General features: G+C 40.1%; 1 protein-coding gene across 1 annotated transcript in view; it reads right to left on the reverse strand.

Annotated features, from left to right (window-relative positions):
* Positions 1 to 18,324, reverse strand: part of LOC124502507 (alpha-2-macroglobulin-like) — a 45,366-nt gene extending 27,042 nt beyond the window's left edge. Inside the window, exons 1-13 of the mRNA XM_047067183.1 lie at positions 18,104 to 18,324; positions 15,689 to 15,872; positions 14,455 to 14,614; positions 14,234 to 14,286; positions 12,036 to 12,056; positions 11,592 to 11,760; positions 11,063 to 11,147; positions 9,359 to 9,479; positions 8,489 to 8,603; positions 7,941 to 8,050; positions 5,949 to 6,110; positions 843 to 1,070; positions 530 to 593 (exon numbers count right to left, since the gene is read on the reverse strand). Coding sequence (XP_046923139.1) covers positions 530 to 593; positions 843 to 1,070; positions 5,949 to 6,110; positions 7,941 to 8,050; positions 8,489 to 8,603; positions 9,359 to 9,479; positions 11,063 to 11,147; positions 11,592 to 11,760; positions 12,036 to 12,056; positions 14,234 to 14,286; positions 14,455 to 14,614; positions 15,689 to 15,872; positions 18,104 to 18,189 — 1,558 coding nt within the window. The 5' untranslated portion in view covers positions 18,190 to 18,324. The remainder of the gene's footprint in view (positions 1 to 529; positions 594 to 842; positions 1,071 to 5,948; positions 6,111 to 7,940; positions 8,051 to 8,488; positions 8,604 to 9,358; positions 9,480 to 11,062; positions 11,148 to 11,591; positions 11,761 to 12,035; positions 12,057 to 14,233; positions 14,287 to 14,454; positions 14,615 to 15,688; positions 15,873 to 18,103) is intronic.
* Between the last annotated feature and the right edge of the window lie 284 nt (positions 18,325 to 18,608).

Below are 18,608 nucleotides of genomic sequence, written 5' to 3' on the forward strand. Positions count from 1 at the left end.
CCTTAGAAGAGCTGAAAACTTCGGAGGTTTATATCCGTCCGTATCTATTCATGGTGAGAGTCCCATTCCATGGTGGAAGTACCCAATTTAACCTTTCATAAATCAGAACTATCTTCAAAAGGGAATATGATAGAAAGATATAAATGACTCAGCAAAAGACGGAGCATATGGAAAACATTCCAAAATTTTACCTTTCTCTCCATTTCCTAAAACAATTTTAAAATGCCATTTGAGAAGAAGCTCTGTGAATGTCTATGGTTTGAAAACGTGGAATACGCATAGATTATAAAACAACAACATCAACACGTTAAATGATCTGGACAGAATACAGTGCTGAAGGAAAAGAAAAGAAATATTCGGTAAAGGGCGAAAAAACAGCACCCCATTATTTCTTTCCCTTCTCAGCTTCTCATTTATTGGAGTTAGACGGAAATCCTCTCTCTTTTTTGAAACGATTTCTGGTATTTCTGCAGTGGAAGGCTGACTGTGTCGGAGTGGGGCAGAAATGTGGAATTATGGAAATACTCACCATCTCCCTGCTTCACAGGCAGCACATAGGTCCCAGTTCGGACAATGCCTCCCTTTGCCATTATCTGCAGAAAAGGCAAGGAAAAGGAACTTGGTTTGCCTGACAAAAATCTTACACCCCATGTCTTGCCCTTCATGCGTCATTCTTGCTTTCTTGAGCCCGAACTGGCAATAATTGGCCCAAAGAGAAGCCAAACTTTCAAAAGGAACATGGATAATAAGTCAAAGTAGTGACATCTAAGGGGTTTCCTGGTTCTTTGCCCCTCAGAGGGCTCTTGTCTATGGGGAGTCAACCAACTGGCCTTCCTTCTCACCAGATAATAGAACACGAGCTCCTTCAGCGTCTCCAGGGCGTGTGCATTCAGGATATAATGTGCTTGGACTGTCTGAGTTTGGCCACAGGGCAGTTCATGAGGCATGGGCTCTAGGTGGACAAAACTCTTGCTTAGGGAGAATACAAGGTTCGCAGTGTGATAAGCTTCTTCGTTTTCTGCTGACAGCCATTGATAGCCATAACAGGGACTCTGATCCTTGTATTTGACCTAGTGAATTAAAAAAAAAAACAGTATTAATTTCATAGATCATATGTCAGAGGGAATCAAAGTTCTCACAAAACTGCCTTGGTTCATCGTCCTACCTTAACTAGCACCTAGAAATCTTTTACTCCACAGTAAAAAGTGAGAGAGTGTTTATCTCTATTGCAGGCCTTTGCACCGCAGAGGCTCCCTGGGTTGGTATTTAAATTTCTGAAGGGCATACACAGAGGCATCTTTTGCTGTGTTTCGTTTGCGCGACACTTTTTTGGGGGCCACTTTACCTACGCAGACAGAGACGCTGGAATTCTAGAAGCCCATTGAGGAGACCAAATAGTCTCCAGAAACTGAAGAACTACACTTCGGAGACTTATTTACGATGGATTTCCACCAGGTATTATGAATATGTCATGTTTCAACCTTAAGGGTCTGAGAACACTTCCTGTCAATAGCGTTGGGTTCCAGAGTTGAGTTGGTCAATTAGCTGAAGTCTATCACTCCTGGGCTGTCTGTGGCTGATTATTTTATTTTGCTTTCTGAATGTTTACTTATTTATTTGGAGAGCGAGAGAGCTTGTGTGGCAAGAGCAGGGGAGGCGCAGAGGGAGAGGGAAGGAGAGAATCCCAAGTGAGCTCTGAGCTGCCAGCACAGAGCCTGAAGTGGGGCTCGAACCCACCAACCTTTGAGACAATGGTTTGAGCCGAAATCAAGAGTCAGACGCTTACCCAACTGAACCACCCAGGCTGATTGTTTTTTGTTTTGTTTTGTTTTTTCAACGTTTATTTATTTTTGAGACAGAGAGAGAGACAGAGCATGAACGGGGGAGGGGCAGAGAGAGAGGGAGACACAGAATCGGAAACAGGCTCCAGGCTCTGAGCCATCAGCCCAGAGCCCGACGCGGGGCTCGAACTCACGGACCGAGAGATCGTGACCTGGCTGAAGTCGGACGCTTAACCGACTGAGCCACCCAGGCGCCCCCAGGCTGATTGTTTTTAACGCTTTTTGTGCCTCTGGACTCTTAAGGTTCATAAGCCCTTTTGGGGTTGTCATTTAACTCTTCTCCATGCAGAAGACTTTCCATATTCTTTTCAGGCTTCCCCTATCCTCATCCTCACCTCCCAAGTGGCATGAATGAATCCTTGTGTCAGCAAAACACTTTATTTATATTTCAATATATGCTCCAGTGATAACATATAAATAATTACCAGAGGGGTTATTTAAAAATAATATTTTTATTTTCAGGATGAGCACATTGCCTGGCGCGTGGAAAACGTTCAAGACACTTCTTGATTGAATAAATGGGCGAACACTCAATTTTTAGCTAATTAGGAGATACGGGCTTTAATGCCATCCATGTAAAGTGGGATCAATCAGATATCCCATTTATTTGTCATCATTATTATGTAATGTTTACTTGAGTGTCCATATATCTCTATGTGTATATTTACATTTCCATTGATGAATAGAGAACTCTATGCTAATATAAAGCGAATTATATGGGTATAACAAAAATCTGGAGAAAATTAGAATAGCAGCAGGAAAATAAAGCAAGAACAATAATTTATAGGGTGTATACACTTGAAATGAATGCTACTAGTCATGTTAATGGGGCGCCTGGGGGACTCAGTCAGTTAAGCGACCAGCTCTTGGTTTCGACTCAGGTCATGATCTCATGGTTTGTGGGTTTGAGCCCTGCATTGGGCTCTCCGCTCACGGGGGAGACCTGCTTGGGATTCTCTATCTCTCCCTCTCTCTGCCTCTTCCCTCCTTGCTCTCACTCTCTCTTTCTCTCTCCCCCTCCCTCTAAAAATAAAACCACCCAAAAAACCTTAAATGCTAGTGATGTTAAAATGGGCTTTTACAGTAATAATATTCATATTCAAGTTAAAGGGGGCTTACTAAGTGCTTTAATATGTATTATCTTTTTCATAAGTATATATTTTTTCTATTTTCATTTCAAAATAACACATTAACTTTTAAAAAAGAAGTTAAACATCACATTTAATCCCCAAACCCTGATAACTAAAGGACATTACTTACAAATTTTTTTTAATGTTTATTTATTTTTGAGAGTGAGAGAGACAGACTATGAGTGGGGGAGGGACAGAGAAAGAGGGGGACACAAAATCCGAAGCAGGCTCCAGGCTCTGAGCTGTCAGCACAGAGCCCGATGTGGGGCTCGAACTCATAAATGGTGAGATCATGACCTGAGCTGAAGTTAGACGCTTACCCGATGGAGCCACCCAGGTGCTCCCTAAAGGACATTACTTTTAAATTGAGATATTCCTAAAAGTAGCTTGAAGATTCTGTGTCTAATACTATAAACATGAATATATTACATACAGAATAATGTCTTCCTTTGCCTATTTAGGGTCCTAGTATTTGAAAAGCCATTTGGGTTGATTGCACTTTCTTTCATAAAAGAAAAAAAAAAACCTTTATTAAATTTTGTTTCTCATGTTTTGTTTTTTTTTTTCTTAAAGTCTCTAGGCTTACTTTTTATTTTTTTTTAATTTTTTTTTAACGTTTATTTATTTTTGAGACAGAGAGAGACGGAGCATGTACAGGGGAGGGTCAGAGAGAGGGAGACACAGAATCTGAAACAGGCTCCAGGCTCCGAGCTGTCAGCACAGAGCCCGATGTAGGGCTCGAACTTACAGACCGCGAGATCATGACCTGAGTCGAAGTCGGCCGCCCAACCGACTAAGCCACCCAGGCGCCCCTAGGCTTACTTTTGAAATTTCATAGTTGTTTCATTAACTTCACTGCTCAATGCAACAAGATCTACATTCTTCCTTGAATGTCAATCACCTTTCTGATTCTGACCTCTAGATCTACCTTATCTTCCTTAACATGTTAATGCAAAACTCACTTCTTTTTTTTTTTTTCAACGTTTACTTATTTTTGGGACAGAGAGAGACAGAGCATGAACGGGCGAGGGGCAGAGAGAGAGGGACACACAGAATCGGAAACAGGCTCCAGGCTCTGAGCCATCAGCCCAGAGCCTGACGCGGGGCTCGAACTCACGGACCGCGAGATCGTGACCTGGCTGAAGTCGGATGCTTAACCGACTGCGCCACCCAGGCGCCCCCAAAACTCACTTCTTTACCCCAGAGAACAGTAATGTAGCTCTGTGGATTCTGCAAAGTTCCCATGTGCTACGTGTACCCCAGCCGGCTTTCCGTCAAAAGTTACAACAGTGTTTTCATTACCTCCCATTTCTCCATACTACTGGACTCTGGGTTCCTTGTGAATGGAAGTAAATCATAATCTGTGCAATGGCATTTTCTGTTATTTTTGCTATTTCTTCGTCTATAGAGCTTGGCTGAATACAGCCTTTTCTTTTTCTGTAATTTATATGTAACAAACATTTTCTCAAAACCCTCAGCCTCATGCTCTCTACTCTCATTTTCCTGGCAGTCTCTGTCTTCATTTCAGGACGACTCAACTTAGGTTACCAGGTTTTTCCTCTTGTTTCTTCCCCCCCCCCTTTTTTTTGTTTCAAGTTTTTATTTAAATTCTTATTACTTTCAAAATGTAGTATCTTATTTGATGGGGCACATGCACTCCAATATATTTAAATGCTATAGATTTATAGCAGCATTATCAACACTAGCCAAATTATGGAAAGAGCCCAAATGTCCATCCACTGATGAATGGATAAAGAAGATGTGGTATATAAATACAATGGAATATTAGTCAGCCATCGAAAAGAATGAAATCTTGCCATTTGCAACAACGTGGATGGAGTGAGAGTGTATTATGCCAAGTGAAATAAGTCAGATAGAGAAAGAAAAATACCATATGATTTCACTCATATGTGGAATTTAGGAAACAAAACAAATATATGGGAAGGAAAAGAAAAGAGAGAGGGAAACAAACCATAAGAGACTCTTAATGATAGAGAACAAACTGAGGGGTGATGGAGAGAGGTGGATGGGAGATGGGCTAAATGGGTGACGGACATTAAGGAGGGCGCTAGTTGTGATGAGCCTAGGGTGTTATACGGAAGTGATGAATCACTGAATTCTACTCCTGAGACCTATACTGCACTGTATGTTAACTAACTAGAATTTAAATACAAAGTTGAAAAGAAAAAATAATTTAAAAAATGTACTATCTTATTTAATTCTCACAACAATCCCAGGAATTAGGTACTAATATTGTACCCACTTTACAGATAAGAAAATAAAATATAGAAGTTTTTCATTATTTTCTCTTAATATAGAGTTAAGCCAGGATTTTAATATAATTTATCTGATTCTGTACCTAATGTAAGTGGAATCATACAGTTTGTGTGTGTGTGTGTGTGTGTGTGTGTGTTTGCTAACGGGCCATTTCACGTAGCATAATGTCTTCAGGGTTCATTCACATTGTAGCATGTGACAGATTTCCTTTCTTTTTAAACCTGATACCATTCCACTGTATGTATAGACTACCTTTTGTTTTTCCGTTCATCTGTTGGTGGATATTTGAGTTGCTTCCCCTTCCTGGTTAATGTGAGTAGTGTTATTATCAACATGAGTGTGCAAATATCTCTTTGAGACTCTGCTTTCAATTATTTTGAATATACATCCAGAATGAGATTACTGGATCATGTGGTAGTTCTATTTTTAAATTTCGGAGGAACTGCCGTGCTGTTTTCCATAGTGGCCACACCATTTTGCATTGTTGACAGTGCACAAACGGAACCCACGCTTTTAACCACAACACTATACTGCCTCCCTTTTAATAATGTTTTCAAAGTTGACCTGAAAAATTGACTTATAATTTCTTTTTTTTAAATTTCCATAGGACTAAACACCACTTGGAAATTTCATCACTTCTAGGTTGCAACCTTATTTTCAAGGCTATTTCATGTCATTGGTGACTTCTCTTCCAACTTACCCTGACAGTGAGAGAGGTGCCCATCACGCTGGTGGGGTCGATAGAGAACTGTACCAGGCCATGCTCATCAGTGGTCGCATTGGATTTATGGTTAGCTTCATTTGCTGTGATGAAGATGAGTTCATTTGGCATGGGGACACCTTTCCCATCCACGAGTTGCACCTGAAGATTAAAATCTGTGGATCAGTTATATGGTTAATACCCAGCAGTCACCAAACATTCATTCTGTCACAAATATTTATTGAGTACATCCTATATGTTGGATATGGTTCCGGGCATTGAGGCTATCGCAGTGAACAAAGCAAAGCTCCGCCATCTAGATAGAGCTCACCATCTAGTAAAAGAGATAGATGTTAAATAAATGCATAAATGATATATACGTGTTTAGTAGTCATCAGTCCTGAGACAAACAGTAAAGCAGTGTAAAGGGATGGAGAATCATGGAAATGAAGATAGGGATGACCTGAAAAGTATATTCTCTGGATATTTTAGAAGTGCTGTGGGTTACATAGAACCCTTGGAGAGTCACAGAACACAGGAGTCAGATCGTAATGACAATTTTTAACCCCTTAGCCAAACTTAATTGAGCCCCAGGCACTTATTTGGTGGCTGACCGTTAGCTTTTCATGGATTAGTGTTCTGAAGTATAATAAATGCACAAGTTAGAAGTTGCTAATACATTATCCCGTGTACTTTTCTAGTTGCTTTTTATATATCTGCTTCTCAGTCTAGATTTTCCAACTTTTGGAAGGTAGGCAGATAGCAGGAGGCACTCCCCATGTGCAAAATGCAAAATAGAGGCGAATCATATAGTATTCAGTAAGGGCTTAAAGTGAAATTACTGCTAATATGGAACTCAGTAGATGAGTAGTCCAGTGAAGATTTCAAAGAGGATGATTCTTTTTCAATAGAAGCCACTTTTGGTTGCAGGAAGCACTGTTCAAAGACTTGGATCAACGTATGTAATTAATTAATAAGATCTGAGCTCGCCAATGAAACATTGGCTGCGCGGGCAAAGTCAAGGTTAGATTCTCTCGAACTGATGAGAGAGTCTTATGACTAATGGGGTAGTTATTTGGCAGGAAGGAAATACAAAAATACAAGTACAATATACTTCTGAGAAATTAAAAATAAATAGACTGTGCATTTTAGGAAGTGACTAAAGTTTCTGAAATTGTTTGCTGTCAGAACATAATCGAGACATTCTAAAACACACTTCACCACTTCTTAATGGGGTCTAGTCCCTCTGTCTTTTACAGTCTCCACACCTGAAACCTCAATAATATTTCCATTAAGAATATGATACACGGTAATTACTCATTGGTGGGCATACAACTGTCATCTCAGACTTTTGGAGTCAGAAAGACCCATTTGCACATGTCTGTTTCCAATAGAAAAATAACAATACAAGGTTTTTCGTAGACACGTGAGAAAATTTGTATTTTTAGAATCTGGAAATCTTACACAGCAGTATTTTACCCTTATGCGCACTGGTTTTTAATAAATTCTTGCGAGTGTAAAAGAAAGTAATGTTAACTGTAATATCCATGGAGAAACACTAGGTACAGTAGAATCTTTTAGACTTCAAAATAAAAATTAAAGCCACCTACCCACTCACTACCATATAAAGTTAGGATCATGTAAGTGATCAGAGGATCATGTAAGTGGCCACGGGGAATTTTGAGATTCTTGTGAGGAAATATAAAAACCTGACACTATCTACCGGTAGTGAAAAGATGAAAAGATTGAGTGACATCGCACAATGCTGTTCAAAAAGTGGGGGAAAACAACCCTTCTGATTTTGATGGTGCTTTAGAAGGATTTTATAGATTTCATATACAAATTCATAGAGGGAAAGATTTATTCTTATGTGGTTTTATACCTTTGGCTATATTAATCAATAGATAATATTAAGCAGGTCTGGTTTTAGCAGGATATGTGTTTATTAAATGACACTACATAATTTGATTTGTGAATTAGAAAATACTCCACCTGACCAAAGAAGGGGATCCCTTGTCTAAAGTATGGGTCCACTTTCACAAATGAGAGTTTGGTTATGGTTCTTGTTATTTCACTGGATCCTTTTCCAGTTAATTCTACCTCTGGAAAAAAAAAAAAAGAAAGAAAATAAATTGGTTTTTGGAAGGATGATCCCCCCTGAACAACTTCTTCTTCTTCTTCTTCTTCTTCTTCTTCTTCTTCTTCTTCTTCTTCTTTTTTTAATGTTTTTAACTTATTTTTGAGAGAAAGAGAGACAGAGCACAAACAGGGGAGGGGCAGAGACAGAGGGAGACACAGAATCAGAAGCAGGCTCCAGGCTCTTTGAGCTGTCAGCACAGAGCCCAACTTGGGACTCGAACTTGTGAACTGCGGGATCATGACCTGAGCCCCAGTCAGACGCTCAACCGACGGAGCCACCCAGGTGCCCCAATCCCCCCCTGAACTTCTTATGTTACTACTTCCCTTCCAATTCATAATTTGGCAAAGGAAATTAATCAGTGTTCATTGCTTTTCCCTCCATACCCACATGGTACACAAACCTGTTCCTTCTTCTTGGATCTTGGCCTCCACTTCAAGCTTCATTTCATACCCTTGTCTCTTCATCTGGAAGATCTTGGTTTTTATTTGTTGAGAAAAGCAGCCCTGGCTGTTTAGCTAGGAGGGGATAAAGCAAAATACAGAAACGTAATACTGGACAGGTCAGTGGTCGGTTAATCTGGTGGGATTTTTTGGGGGGGACAATGTAACCCAGGGGTTTTCTAATGACAAGAACACAATAAATATTCCCTAGGGATTAGTTATGATTACATTTCCTGATAGCATCTGGTTTATTACAGACATATATTTCTTAGTATCTGATATTCCCTAGAGTTAATGGGATAGGCATGCCTTAAAAATTTGTGGGTAATCTTACTGTAGGGAGGACCTAACTTTTCACCAAAGCCGGGCCCCCCTTCCATAGTACACAACTGTTGCAAGGAAGTGGCTGCCCATCTGAAGACTGTGTTTCCTACCTCCCTGGCACGTAGGTGGGGCCATGTGACAAGTTCTTGCTCACGGAAAGAAGGCAAAACCTATATCCTGCCCAGCCCAAATGCTTAACAGGTATAATGATTTTCCTTCTTCCTTCATACAAGTAGATGTCCAAGGCAGCTTTGAATGCCAGGTTTGGAGACTGCTCTCCACTTCCACTATTCTGGGTGCTTGGTGAACCAAGCACACCCCCAGTAGCCAATTATAAGAAAGAAGTCATTCTTATTGTGCTAAATCACTGACATGTAAATTACTGTGGCTAACACAGCATTCTCTTGTAGAGTGTTCTCTTCCTGGGTTAGCACCATGTTGTAACTCACAGCTTATCAACAATGTCTCTATTGTTAGTTCCTTAGGAGGGACAGTCTTCCACCTACCTGTTGACTGAATTTCTCACAGATGGCCTGTGACTCTCCACTATAGCAGTTAGAAGGGTTATTGTACTTTCTGCACATGCTCATAGTCAGATGTCCTTGGACAGGCTTCCCGTATGTGTATCTGTCATAGGAACATTGCCAAATGAATCAAAGCAGACATTGAACATCCCCATTTTCTACCTATTTATATTCCCCCTTTAGCTGAAGTATATTTCCTCTCTGTACTTCCCTCTAATCTCTGCAGGGCCTTCACAATGCTGAGAGCAAGTAAGTTAAGTAATGACCCTTCTTTTTAACAAATCTCTAGTGCGACATGCTGAGATTTACCAGTCTTCTTTGATCATGTCTTTTTTACCCCTTAATTTTTTATTTTTAATCCCATCTTTTAAAAGATACATCTCTTATTACCAAAGCTACCCCTGTTCTTAAGAGAGAGGGGAAAAAAACAATACCAACAAAACAAAGAAGAGAGAAAATGCCCTCAATTCTACCTAGGAATACAAACTATTAATATGATGGTGTCTCCTTCCATTATCCTCTTGTGATGTGTAGCCTTCTCTATGTATATGGAGTTTAACTTGTTTACTTTTTATGAAACTGGGGTTGTGCCATATCGATATGTCATTGATGGTTGATGTGTTTTCAAGGGCATTTGTTTCCTTCCCATATCTAAAATATCTTCTGAATCTTTACTTGCAAGAGTATTGGCTCACCAGTTACATAGGATCAGGAATTTGGTGGCAATTACTCTGAGACAGTGCTGGGGCAGGGACCCTGCGGAATTGTGGGTGCATTACGTGTGCGGTCGTTGGCAGGGCTGGTTTCTTCACTCTGTTTGCTCTTTCTGCTAGTGCTATCGATGGACAACTGGGGATGGGAGCATTAGATTTTAGAAACATGAATTTTCAAGGTTGGAAAGGACCAAACTGAGATATCATGTCCAGTCTCATCAGGAAAAATGGCAGTGCTGAGAGGAATGTGACATGACTTGGGTAGACCGATGACTCAGCTGAGATCTTGGTAATATGCCTATCTCTACAAATTCTGAATCAAAGCTATTTTTCCACTATGTATGCAAGGTCACATAAATGATCTGTTGATGACAGAATTTCCTCTACCTGGGAAATGGGAAAGTCACTATCCTTCAACACTATCCCATTTGTGTGTGCGTGTGTGTACGTGTGTGTGTGTGCGTATAGCTTTGTCACTTTCAGAATCAGTCCTCATAGATAGGTTCTCTAGGAACAGTTGCTTGCCCCGTGATAGTTATGACGACGCTGGTAAGGACATGAAAGAACATAAGAAGGAAAGATAGAGAAGCAACAGGCGAGGAAGGTTCTAGAGATGGGATGATTCCATGTACTTAAAGTATTTGTCCTCCCACTGTTCTTAAAGAAATGAGTGAAAATATCCCAAATGGTGAGTCTCCTTTTCTTTTTTTTTAAAGTTTACTTATTTTGAGAGAGAGAGAGAGAGTACACACGAGCGAGGGAGGGGCTGAGAGAGAGAGAAACAGAGAGAGAATCCTCCCTGATGTCAGCACGGAGCTGGACGTGGGGCTCTAACTCAGGAAATGCGAGATCATGACCTGAGCTGAAATCAAGAGTCAGACGCTTAACTGACTAGCCACCCAGCTTCCCCATGGTGAATCTCCTTTAAATAATTCTCTCAAATGATTCAAAAAAATAATAACAATAAACTCACAGGCCACATACTGACACATTCACCTCTTCTTCCAAGATAGTGATTATCTTTGGCATTGTTACTTGGACTTCAAACTTGGGGAGCACTGTTCATTGGAGATAAAGGAAGTTAGTGATTGTTTTTCAACTTTGGGGGAGTTAGTATTTTCAGTTTCTCTGTAACAATTCCCTAACAGTGTTTTAGGGTCCTGAAAAGTTAGCTGTACTCTTCCCTCCAACCACCTTACCATCAAATGGATATTCTGATTGAAGGACTGTGACGGATCACTGCAATCCTAATGAATTATGGAAGCCTTCTCTTAAAGGTATTTTACATTTTTTTTGAGATTAAAAATTATTACAAAAATAACCAAGCTATACAAAGTCCTGTTCACAGATTATTGATAGTCTCATTGGGGTTAGATATAACTGATTCTACTCGAAGCCCAACCTCACATGTAGGAAATGAAAGGACTCTAAATAACCTCAAATTCCAGGCCCTGGAAGTTTGGATATGGAGAAAATGCTCCGTGACTTTCCATTATCCATACCAAATTCCTCCACGGTGAAGGGGTGCTCTGTTCTTCCACCTGATTCCTTTTGTACCACCACCTTGTAAGAGCCCTGGATGGGCTCTGATGAGAGGGGAAAGGCCAGTTGCGTGAGACCACTCGCTAACTTGAGTTTCTGCCATTGTGCGATACGATTTCCTTTCGGGTCCTATGGATACAGTAATTGTAACTTACAAAAGAGCCTAGAGCCTTAGAGGCAATAACAGAAATCTATGGAGACCCCTATGTTATTCACAAAGACAACCAATGGGGTGGTGGTGAAGGGAGGAGAGAAAGATGACAGAACCATCTGGTGTTGTATGAACTCAGACATTTCTCCCTTAATGACAAGCTTCCGGTAGAATGTAACAGCCTCTCAAATATGAACATTTTCTCTAAATGTATTACTTTAATTCTGATTATGGAATGTTTCCTGTTGCTTACCTGAATGAATACAAGTGGAATCTGAAAGACAAAAGAGAAATAAAGGAATGTAGAGTTATTTTAAAATATTCTTAATTGTGATTTATAAGCAAGACATCTTTATGCAGAATACCTCTATCTATAGTAAAACAGGAAAAAAATTCAGGTTAAGTTTTATAAAACTTTTAACTAGTCTATTTTAAGCAATTAATAAATAATATTAAGAGCTTATTAAGCTATCAGCAAAATATAAGTATGTGCACAGCCTTTCATTAGCACTAGTATTTACTGACATTACTTCAATGCTTATAGCATCAAGTGAGGAATACTCACTCCTTTGTTATGAAATTTTACGGATTAAGAAATAAACACCAACAAAATTATAAGTAACCATACTCAGATCCAAATATTGAGATGGCCAAAAAATTCTTAGTTCGAAGAATAAAGAAGAGGAATAGCTCCTCTGCTATCAATATTTAGTCATTTAAAAAAATGCGTTATTTATTTTTGAGAGAGCACAAGTGGGGTGGGGCAGAGAAAAGGGGACAAAGGATCCAAAGCGGGTTGTGTGCTGACGACAATGAGCCCGATGCAGGGCTCCAACCCACCAACTGTGAGATCATGACTTGAGTTGAAGTCGGACCTTAACCGACTGAGGCACCCAGGTGCCCCAAGATACATATTTTATATATTCTTAATATTTATATATTTATAATTTTATATTGATACTGATTTGATATTTAATATTTATGAATTTAAGATATATATCAATGATATATCAGTCATGTATCTGAAATATAAAGAATATATATGATAAACATATTATATACACACACACTCACACACCTGATTTATATATCAGGTAGGGAAATGCCAAGAAGAAAAAACGGGGGACAGTAAGGCTGCTACAATGATGGATAAGGTGTTTATTTTATTTTATTTTATTTTATTTTATTTTTTTTTCAATGTTTATTTATTTTTGGGACAGAGACAGACAGAGCATGAACAGGGGAGGGGCAGAGAGAGGGAGACACAGAATCGGAAACAGGCTCCAGGCTCTGAGCCATCAGTCCAGAGCCTGACATGGGGCTCGAACTCACGGACCGCGAGATCGTGACCTGGCTGAAGTCGGACGCTTAACCGACTGCGCCACCCAGGCGCCCCATGGTGTTTATTTTAGACAGAGATGTGAAAGTAGAAACTAGGAGACCAGCTTCAAGGTTACTGAAATAGTCTTTTTTAGAAGTGATATTGGCCATGGGGCACCTGAGTGGCTCAGTTGGTTGAGTTTCCAGCTTTGGCTCAGGTCATGATCTCATGGTTCATGAGTTTCAGCCCTGCCTTGGGCTCTCTGCTTTCTGTCACCACAGAGCTTGCTTTGGATCCTCTGTCCCTTCTACTCTCTGCCTCTCCTCTGCTCATTCTCTCTCTCTCTCTCAAAATAAATAAACTTAAAAAAACAAAAGATGTGATATTGGCCAGGATGAGATTGTAGTAATTCAAGTGGTAAGAAATAGAAATAGTCTGGATATATTTCAAGCTAACATGACTTTCAGATGTAGTGGATGCGAGTGTCAAAGAGAGGAAGCAGGGATTACGTGAGAATCTTTTGTTTAAGGGGTTAGAAGAAAAGAATCGCCTTTGAGACAAGAAGATGTGGTGGGGTGGTGGGTTTGGGAGAGAAAAACGAAGACTTTTTTGTTTGATGCCTGCATTAAAGCTGAAAGAGTTATTTCTTATCAATATCAAGTAGGGTTAGTTTCACTTGATCTTAGCCAAAAGGCTGAGAAGCGATCAAGTGGTGTTAGTTTCAAGGAACAAAGACTGATTACACTCTTCCTTTATAGAGGAGGTTTTTGGTAGGTATGTTTAGAAAAATTCTAACTCTTTGATAGTTTATTTGAATTTAAGCTGTTTGATGGTGTAGGTGGGTCTATTATGTAATATCTCTCTCTAATTTGCCTAATTGAGAACTTTATAAGGAATAAATTTAACTGTGTGACAGGTGACTAAGTACCAGTACCAAGATGGAAAGAATTAGGTACTCTCTTGAGCTGGGGTTCTGGTTTAAATGAGGACCTCTCACTGTTGTACTGCCAGAAATCACCACCAGTGATACCAGATTCTTCCTCTCCCTGGTCCTCCTCCAACACCAAAAACAGGCTTCCAGATTGTTTATCCAGATAAGAATGATTCCATATAGACATTTGGAGACTCACCAACTCACTCAGGGGGTGAAAATTTTCATCCAATGAGACAACACGAAACTTCACTGAAACAGAAATATTTTCCATGAGTCCCAGAGACCTTAAGTCAGGCCTATGGGCTGGTGAGACAAACTTTTAAAGAATCAGGACTATAAGGCCTTTGACTGGGGAATATGCAGGGAAGGAAGATCTTTTCTTTTGGGAGTTGTTCTAACTGTAGGGCCTCTTCGTACCTGTTTGCCCTGGTTTGTAGATGGCTTTGTCTGTCTGGACGAAGACCAGACTCTCTTCATTTTTAACCACGACTGTGGTCCGCTTCTTGAATTCTTGGGTTGGTCCTTTCACTTGGACAGTGAGGAACATGACCTCCTCATTGGATGGAGATCTTGGGACCTGAAACATAAGACAGACCCCAAGAACCCATTCAGTCTCCCAAGTTTCCCCCGCCACCCCATGTTCCTCCCCTCCCTGGACATCTGGCCCCTTTGCTTCACTGCGCCCCCCTGATTGTCAGTAGGGGAAGTTGCCATGGACAGGAACTACTTCTGTCATTTTACAAATGGGGAGACAGAACAGTAGATGGAGGAAAATATATCAGTAAAAGAGGTCATAAGTGAGACTCACATCTCCTTATAGATCAAACAATACAGTCCTGATCCAATTATATACTGAACTTTACCAAGTTGATGTTATGTGCTTAAAGGGCATGGTAGGAATATATTTTAAGGCTATGGGAAAGAAAACTACCATAGTTTATTGGCCGTAGGCTATAAGCATGTTATGTGTGGGCAACTCTGAAGAGATTGGATATGTGCTTATGGAAATTTCTACAATTTTCACTCTTCAGTATGGGGTGATGCGTTCCTGTCAGGCCACCACTGGGGGCGTATGTCATGCATTGGTCTAGTGTGCCTTATTAATATTTTTTTCTATTTTCCATTTTACAGAAGTCACATTTTAAGAAGAAGTCACATTTTCCCTTTGTCCAGTGCATACTGCTTTTTCCCCTCCTGGCTAACAGAAATTTTCTTTGGTCATTAAGTTGATTTTTTTTTCCCAACGTTTATTTATTTTTGGGACACAGAGAGACAGAGCATGAACGGGGGAGGGGCAGAGAGAGAGGGAGACACAGAATCGGAAACAGGCTCCAGACTCTGAGCCATCAGCCCAGAGCCTGACGCGGGGCTCGAACTCACGGACCGCGAGATCGTGACCTGGCTGAAGTCGGACGCTTAACCAACTGCGCCACCCAGGTGCCCCTTTAAGTTGATTTTTAATATGCCTATAAATATTTGGCTCCCATGGCTGGAAATTCACACACACTGCTTCTTAATTCCTATGCATAGTTACTACATTTAGATTTCTTTCTGAAGGCTTTTCCAGGCTCTCAAAGTTTTGACTGAATTCTAGATGTCTATGACCCTAACCAGTAGAATCAAGTGTATTAAGTCAAATGGGCATACTCACAGTGAAGGAGACACAGTGGAATAAATCCTTCTCCGCCACCAGGTCAGTGAAGAGGCTCTGGTTTCCCCTGAGGGACTCCAAGGAAGCACTTACAGTCACTGTCTCATCCAGGTAGCTCAGAAGGATGCAACCCTTCTCAGGGGTCTCGGTGTGGAGCAGGGAGGGGACCAGGGCCATGTACTGCCTGGGAATGGGGGAGTCCAGTTAGAGGAGAGTGTAGGAGGGGAATCACCCTGGTGTTATCGCCAGCACTATTTTCCATCACAATTATTGTTACTGTCATTCGTTCTCTACCACAAGAAGACATATTGGTGAACGTGAAATTGATCTCTGCTGTGGAACGGCACGTGTGAGACTTATTCCCTGTTCCATCACCAATGCCATTGCAGTGAACATTTGACTTGTGTGAGCAAATTTGCTGAGACACCTCACTTTCAGGAACACCGTATGCAAGCATCCGAATTCACATCAGAAATAGGCTGATTACACTTATCGTGTCGTAAATCTATTTTACACTGGGACTGTTGTAAAAAGCAAGCAAGGTCTCAGGGGAGACATTACTAAAACCAATCAACGTGCAGTACTTTCCCTGGATATATATATCCAACAACCCTGTGAAAATCGTATGGAAAATACTTGCTTCCATTTTGTAGATATGGAATCTGACGCTCAAAGAAAGTCATTAGTTTGAAGTCTCAGTTGTGGTGAGCAACTAATGTTATCTTCTTGTTACCTAACTCTGGCTATTTGCATTTTCAATATTTGCCCTTCAGTTCTTGGCTAGACAGTGGTTCCGCCCACAAATGGCCTTCTAGTGATTGAATTTTGGGCCGAGGTAACTCATGAGCAGAACAGACTTTGACAATACCCTCATACATAGTTTTATTGGCTGTGTAGTTTTCAAACATTTCTGCTCACAGAATTCCTAAAATAATTTTTAGACACTACACATTCCTTACATATTTTCGAGTAAACATGTATATTTTTGTCACAAGTTTAAATAATAGCAAAAGATACTATTTCCAATGACATTTTTAAAGTTAAAACTTACATCAGTCTTTTATAAGTTTTTGATGGGTTCTTAAATATTATAGCGACAACATACCCAATATGACCTATTTAAAAAATATGTCAAAATGTCCTTTCTGTGATGATCAGAAATTTAACATCTTTCTTTCTTTTTTCCTCCTTAAACTTGAATTACCATGCCACTGACTACATAGAAGTTTATCCTAAGACTTTAATGCTTCAAAATATGTTCATGGATAACTCTGGCTTCTTTATTAACTATATATGTATATATATATACATATGCTCATACATATAATACTATGGATGGGTGCTTAATTTAACTTTAACTCTTTATGCGACCATAAAGTTGTAAATGCTAAGCATTTTCTTCTGGATTGAATTATTTTTAGAAGTCTTACGAGAATACAACTGATCAAAACAATATGAATGTATTACAAGTCACAATTCACACATACTATAGCAAATCAAAATATTTTCGAAGCACATATTTAATGAGAACAATGAGCTGTTTTTGTGTTTCCACGAGTGGCTATTCCTTAGTAGCGAGAATTGAAAGAGGCCTAACATTAATTGTGTTGCTATTTTTAGTCTGTATAGACATGAGTGCCACGAAAAACTGTTTACCTGAAAGTAAATAAAACACAGATAAAACAAGTATATCGTTGTTACCGGCTTTTGCAACTCCTTCTGCATTATATACCAACATTCACCAAGTATCTATTATCAAGAATCACTTCTAATCAGCTGTCAGCTGGTATTTCGTTTGGATCCCCCTCAACTTTGTTGACACAAAGCATTCATCATCACATAATCTGCCAAAGAATTTTCTCCCTCATCGTTAGAGTCCTTTGCTTTCTCTACACCAATATCAATAGTTCAAATCGTTTTTATGATTTGGCATCCTACAGATTTTTATACCCCAGGACAGTGCTCCATGGTAGCATACGATTGAAGGAGAGGTTTGCCTCTTTCTTTCTTTCTTTCTTTCTTCTTTTTTTTTTTTGTCTTTCTTTTATAAAGTGGAAGATGGACAATGAAGGAAGGCGAAGTAATAAAGGATAAATAGCACGATCGAGAGCAAGCAATCTGAATGTGAGGATCTGGAAATCGATTCCTTTGAAAGGATCACTTCCCAAAGCCCCTTAGAAAGTCTTTGCATATGCCTAGCAAATTTAGAAATTCAGAGATTTGGAGAGTTGGAGAGGATTAGTTAAGAATAAGTAAAGAATGAATAGACCAGATTTATGAAATCTCATCATGGGAAGAGACTTTAGGGGTAAGAAGGTGACAGTTTCATGGGAAAGACAAATGAATCATACAAAGGAGAATCAGAGAGGATTCTCTTTTAGGGAAAGGATTCTTTATGTTCTATGTGAAACTCACAGTTTTCCAGGGACTGAGGCATCTGCAGGCAGGAAGATCAGAAGGAGGAGAATAAGATTTGGATGAAGGAGTTTGTTCTTCCCCATGCTGCAGGGAGAAGGGCCCCCAGGAGACCAGACTGTACTGCACCCCGCTCCCCTGCAACTGGTCTGGTCCCAGACATTCCTCAGAGCAACTAGGCTTTATGCTGCTCTCTGTGCAAACAGGAAGTTCCACCCACACATGGTGTCTAAACAAAGTAGAGGTCTCTGAACTTCTGTGGAAGGGCCATTGCTCTCAGGGGCCTAATTACAGTCAAGGTTAATTCCTTGTGGGCTAAAGAGAATTCCTGGAGGGATAAAATCCACATTCCCCTTCATGCTCGCTTTCTCTGCCTTTTACTGTAAAGCAGCTAATCGGGTTTGCAACCCCTTCTCTCTCTTACTTCTTCGTTCCACTTCCCCACAGCTCCTTTTGTGGCTTTCCTCACGTCTCTTGCCTGAATAGTTGGCAAGGGAAGCTACAA

The sequence above is a fragment of the Lynx rufus genome, unplaced genomic scaffold (assembly GCF_022079265.1).
Source record: "Lynx rufus isolate CCGP_SWC_20201006 ecotype Redwood Valley unplaced genomic scaffold, mLynRuf1.p SCAF_7, whole genome shotgun sequence".
Classification (NCBI taxonomy): Eukaryota; Metazoa; Chordata; class Mammalia; order Carnivora; family Felidae; genus Lynx; species Lynx rufus.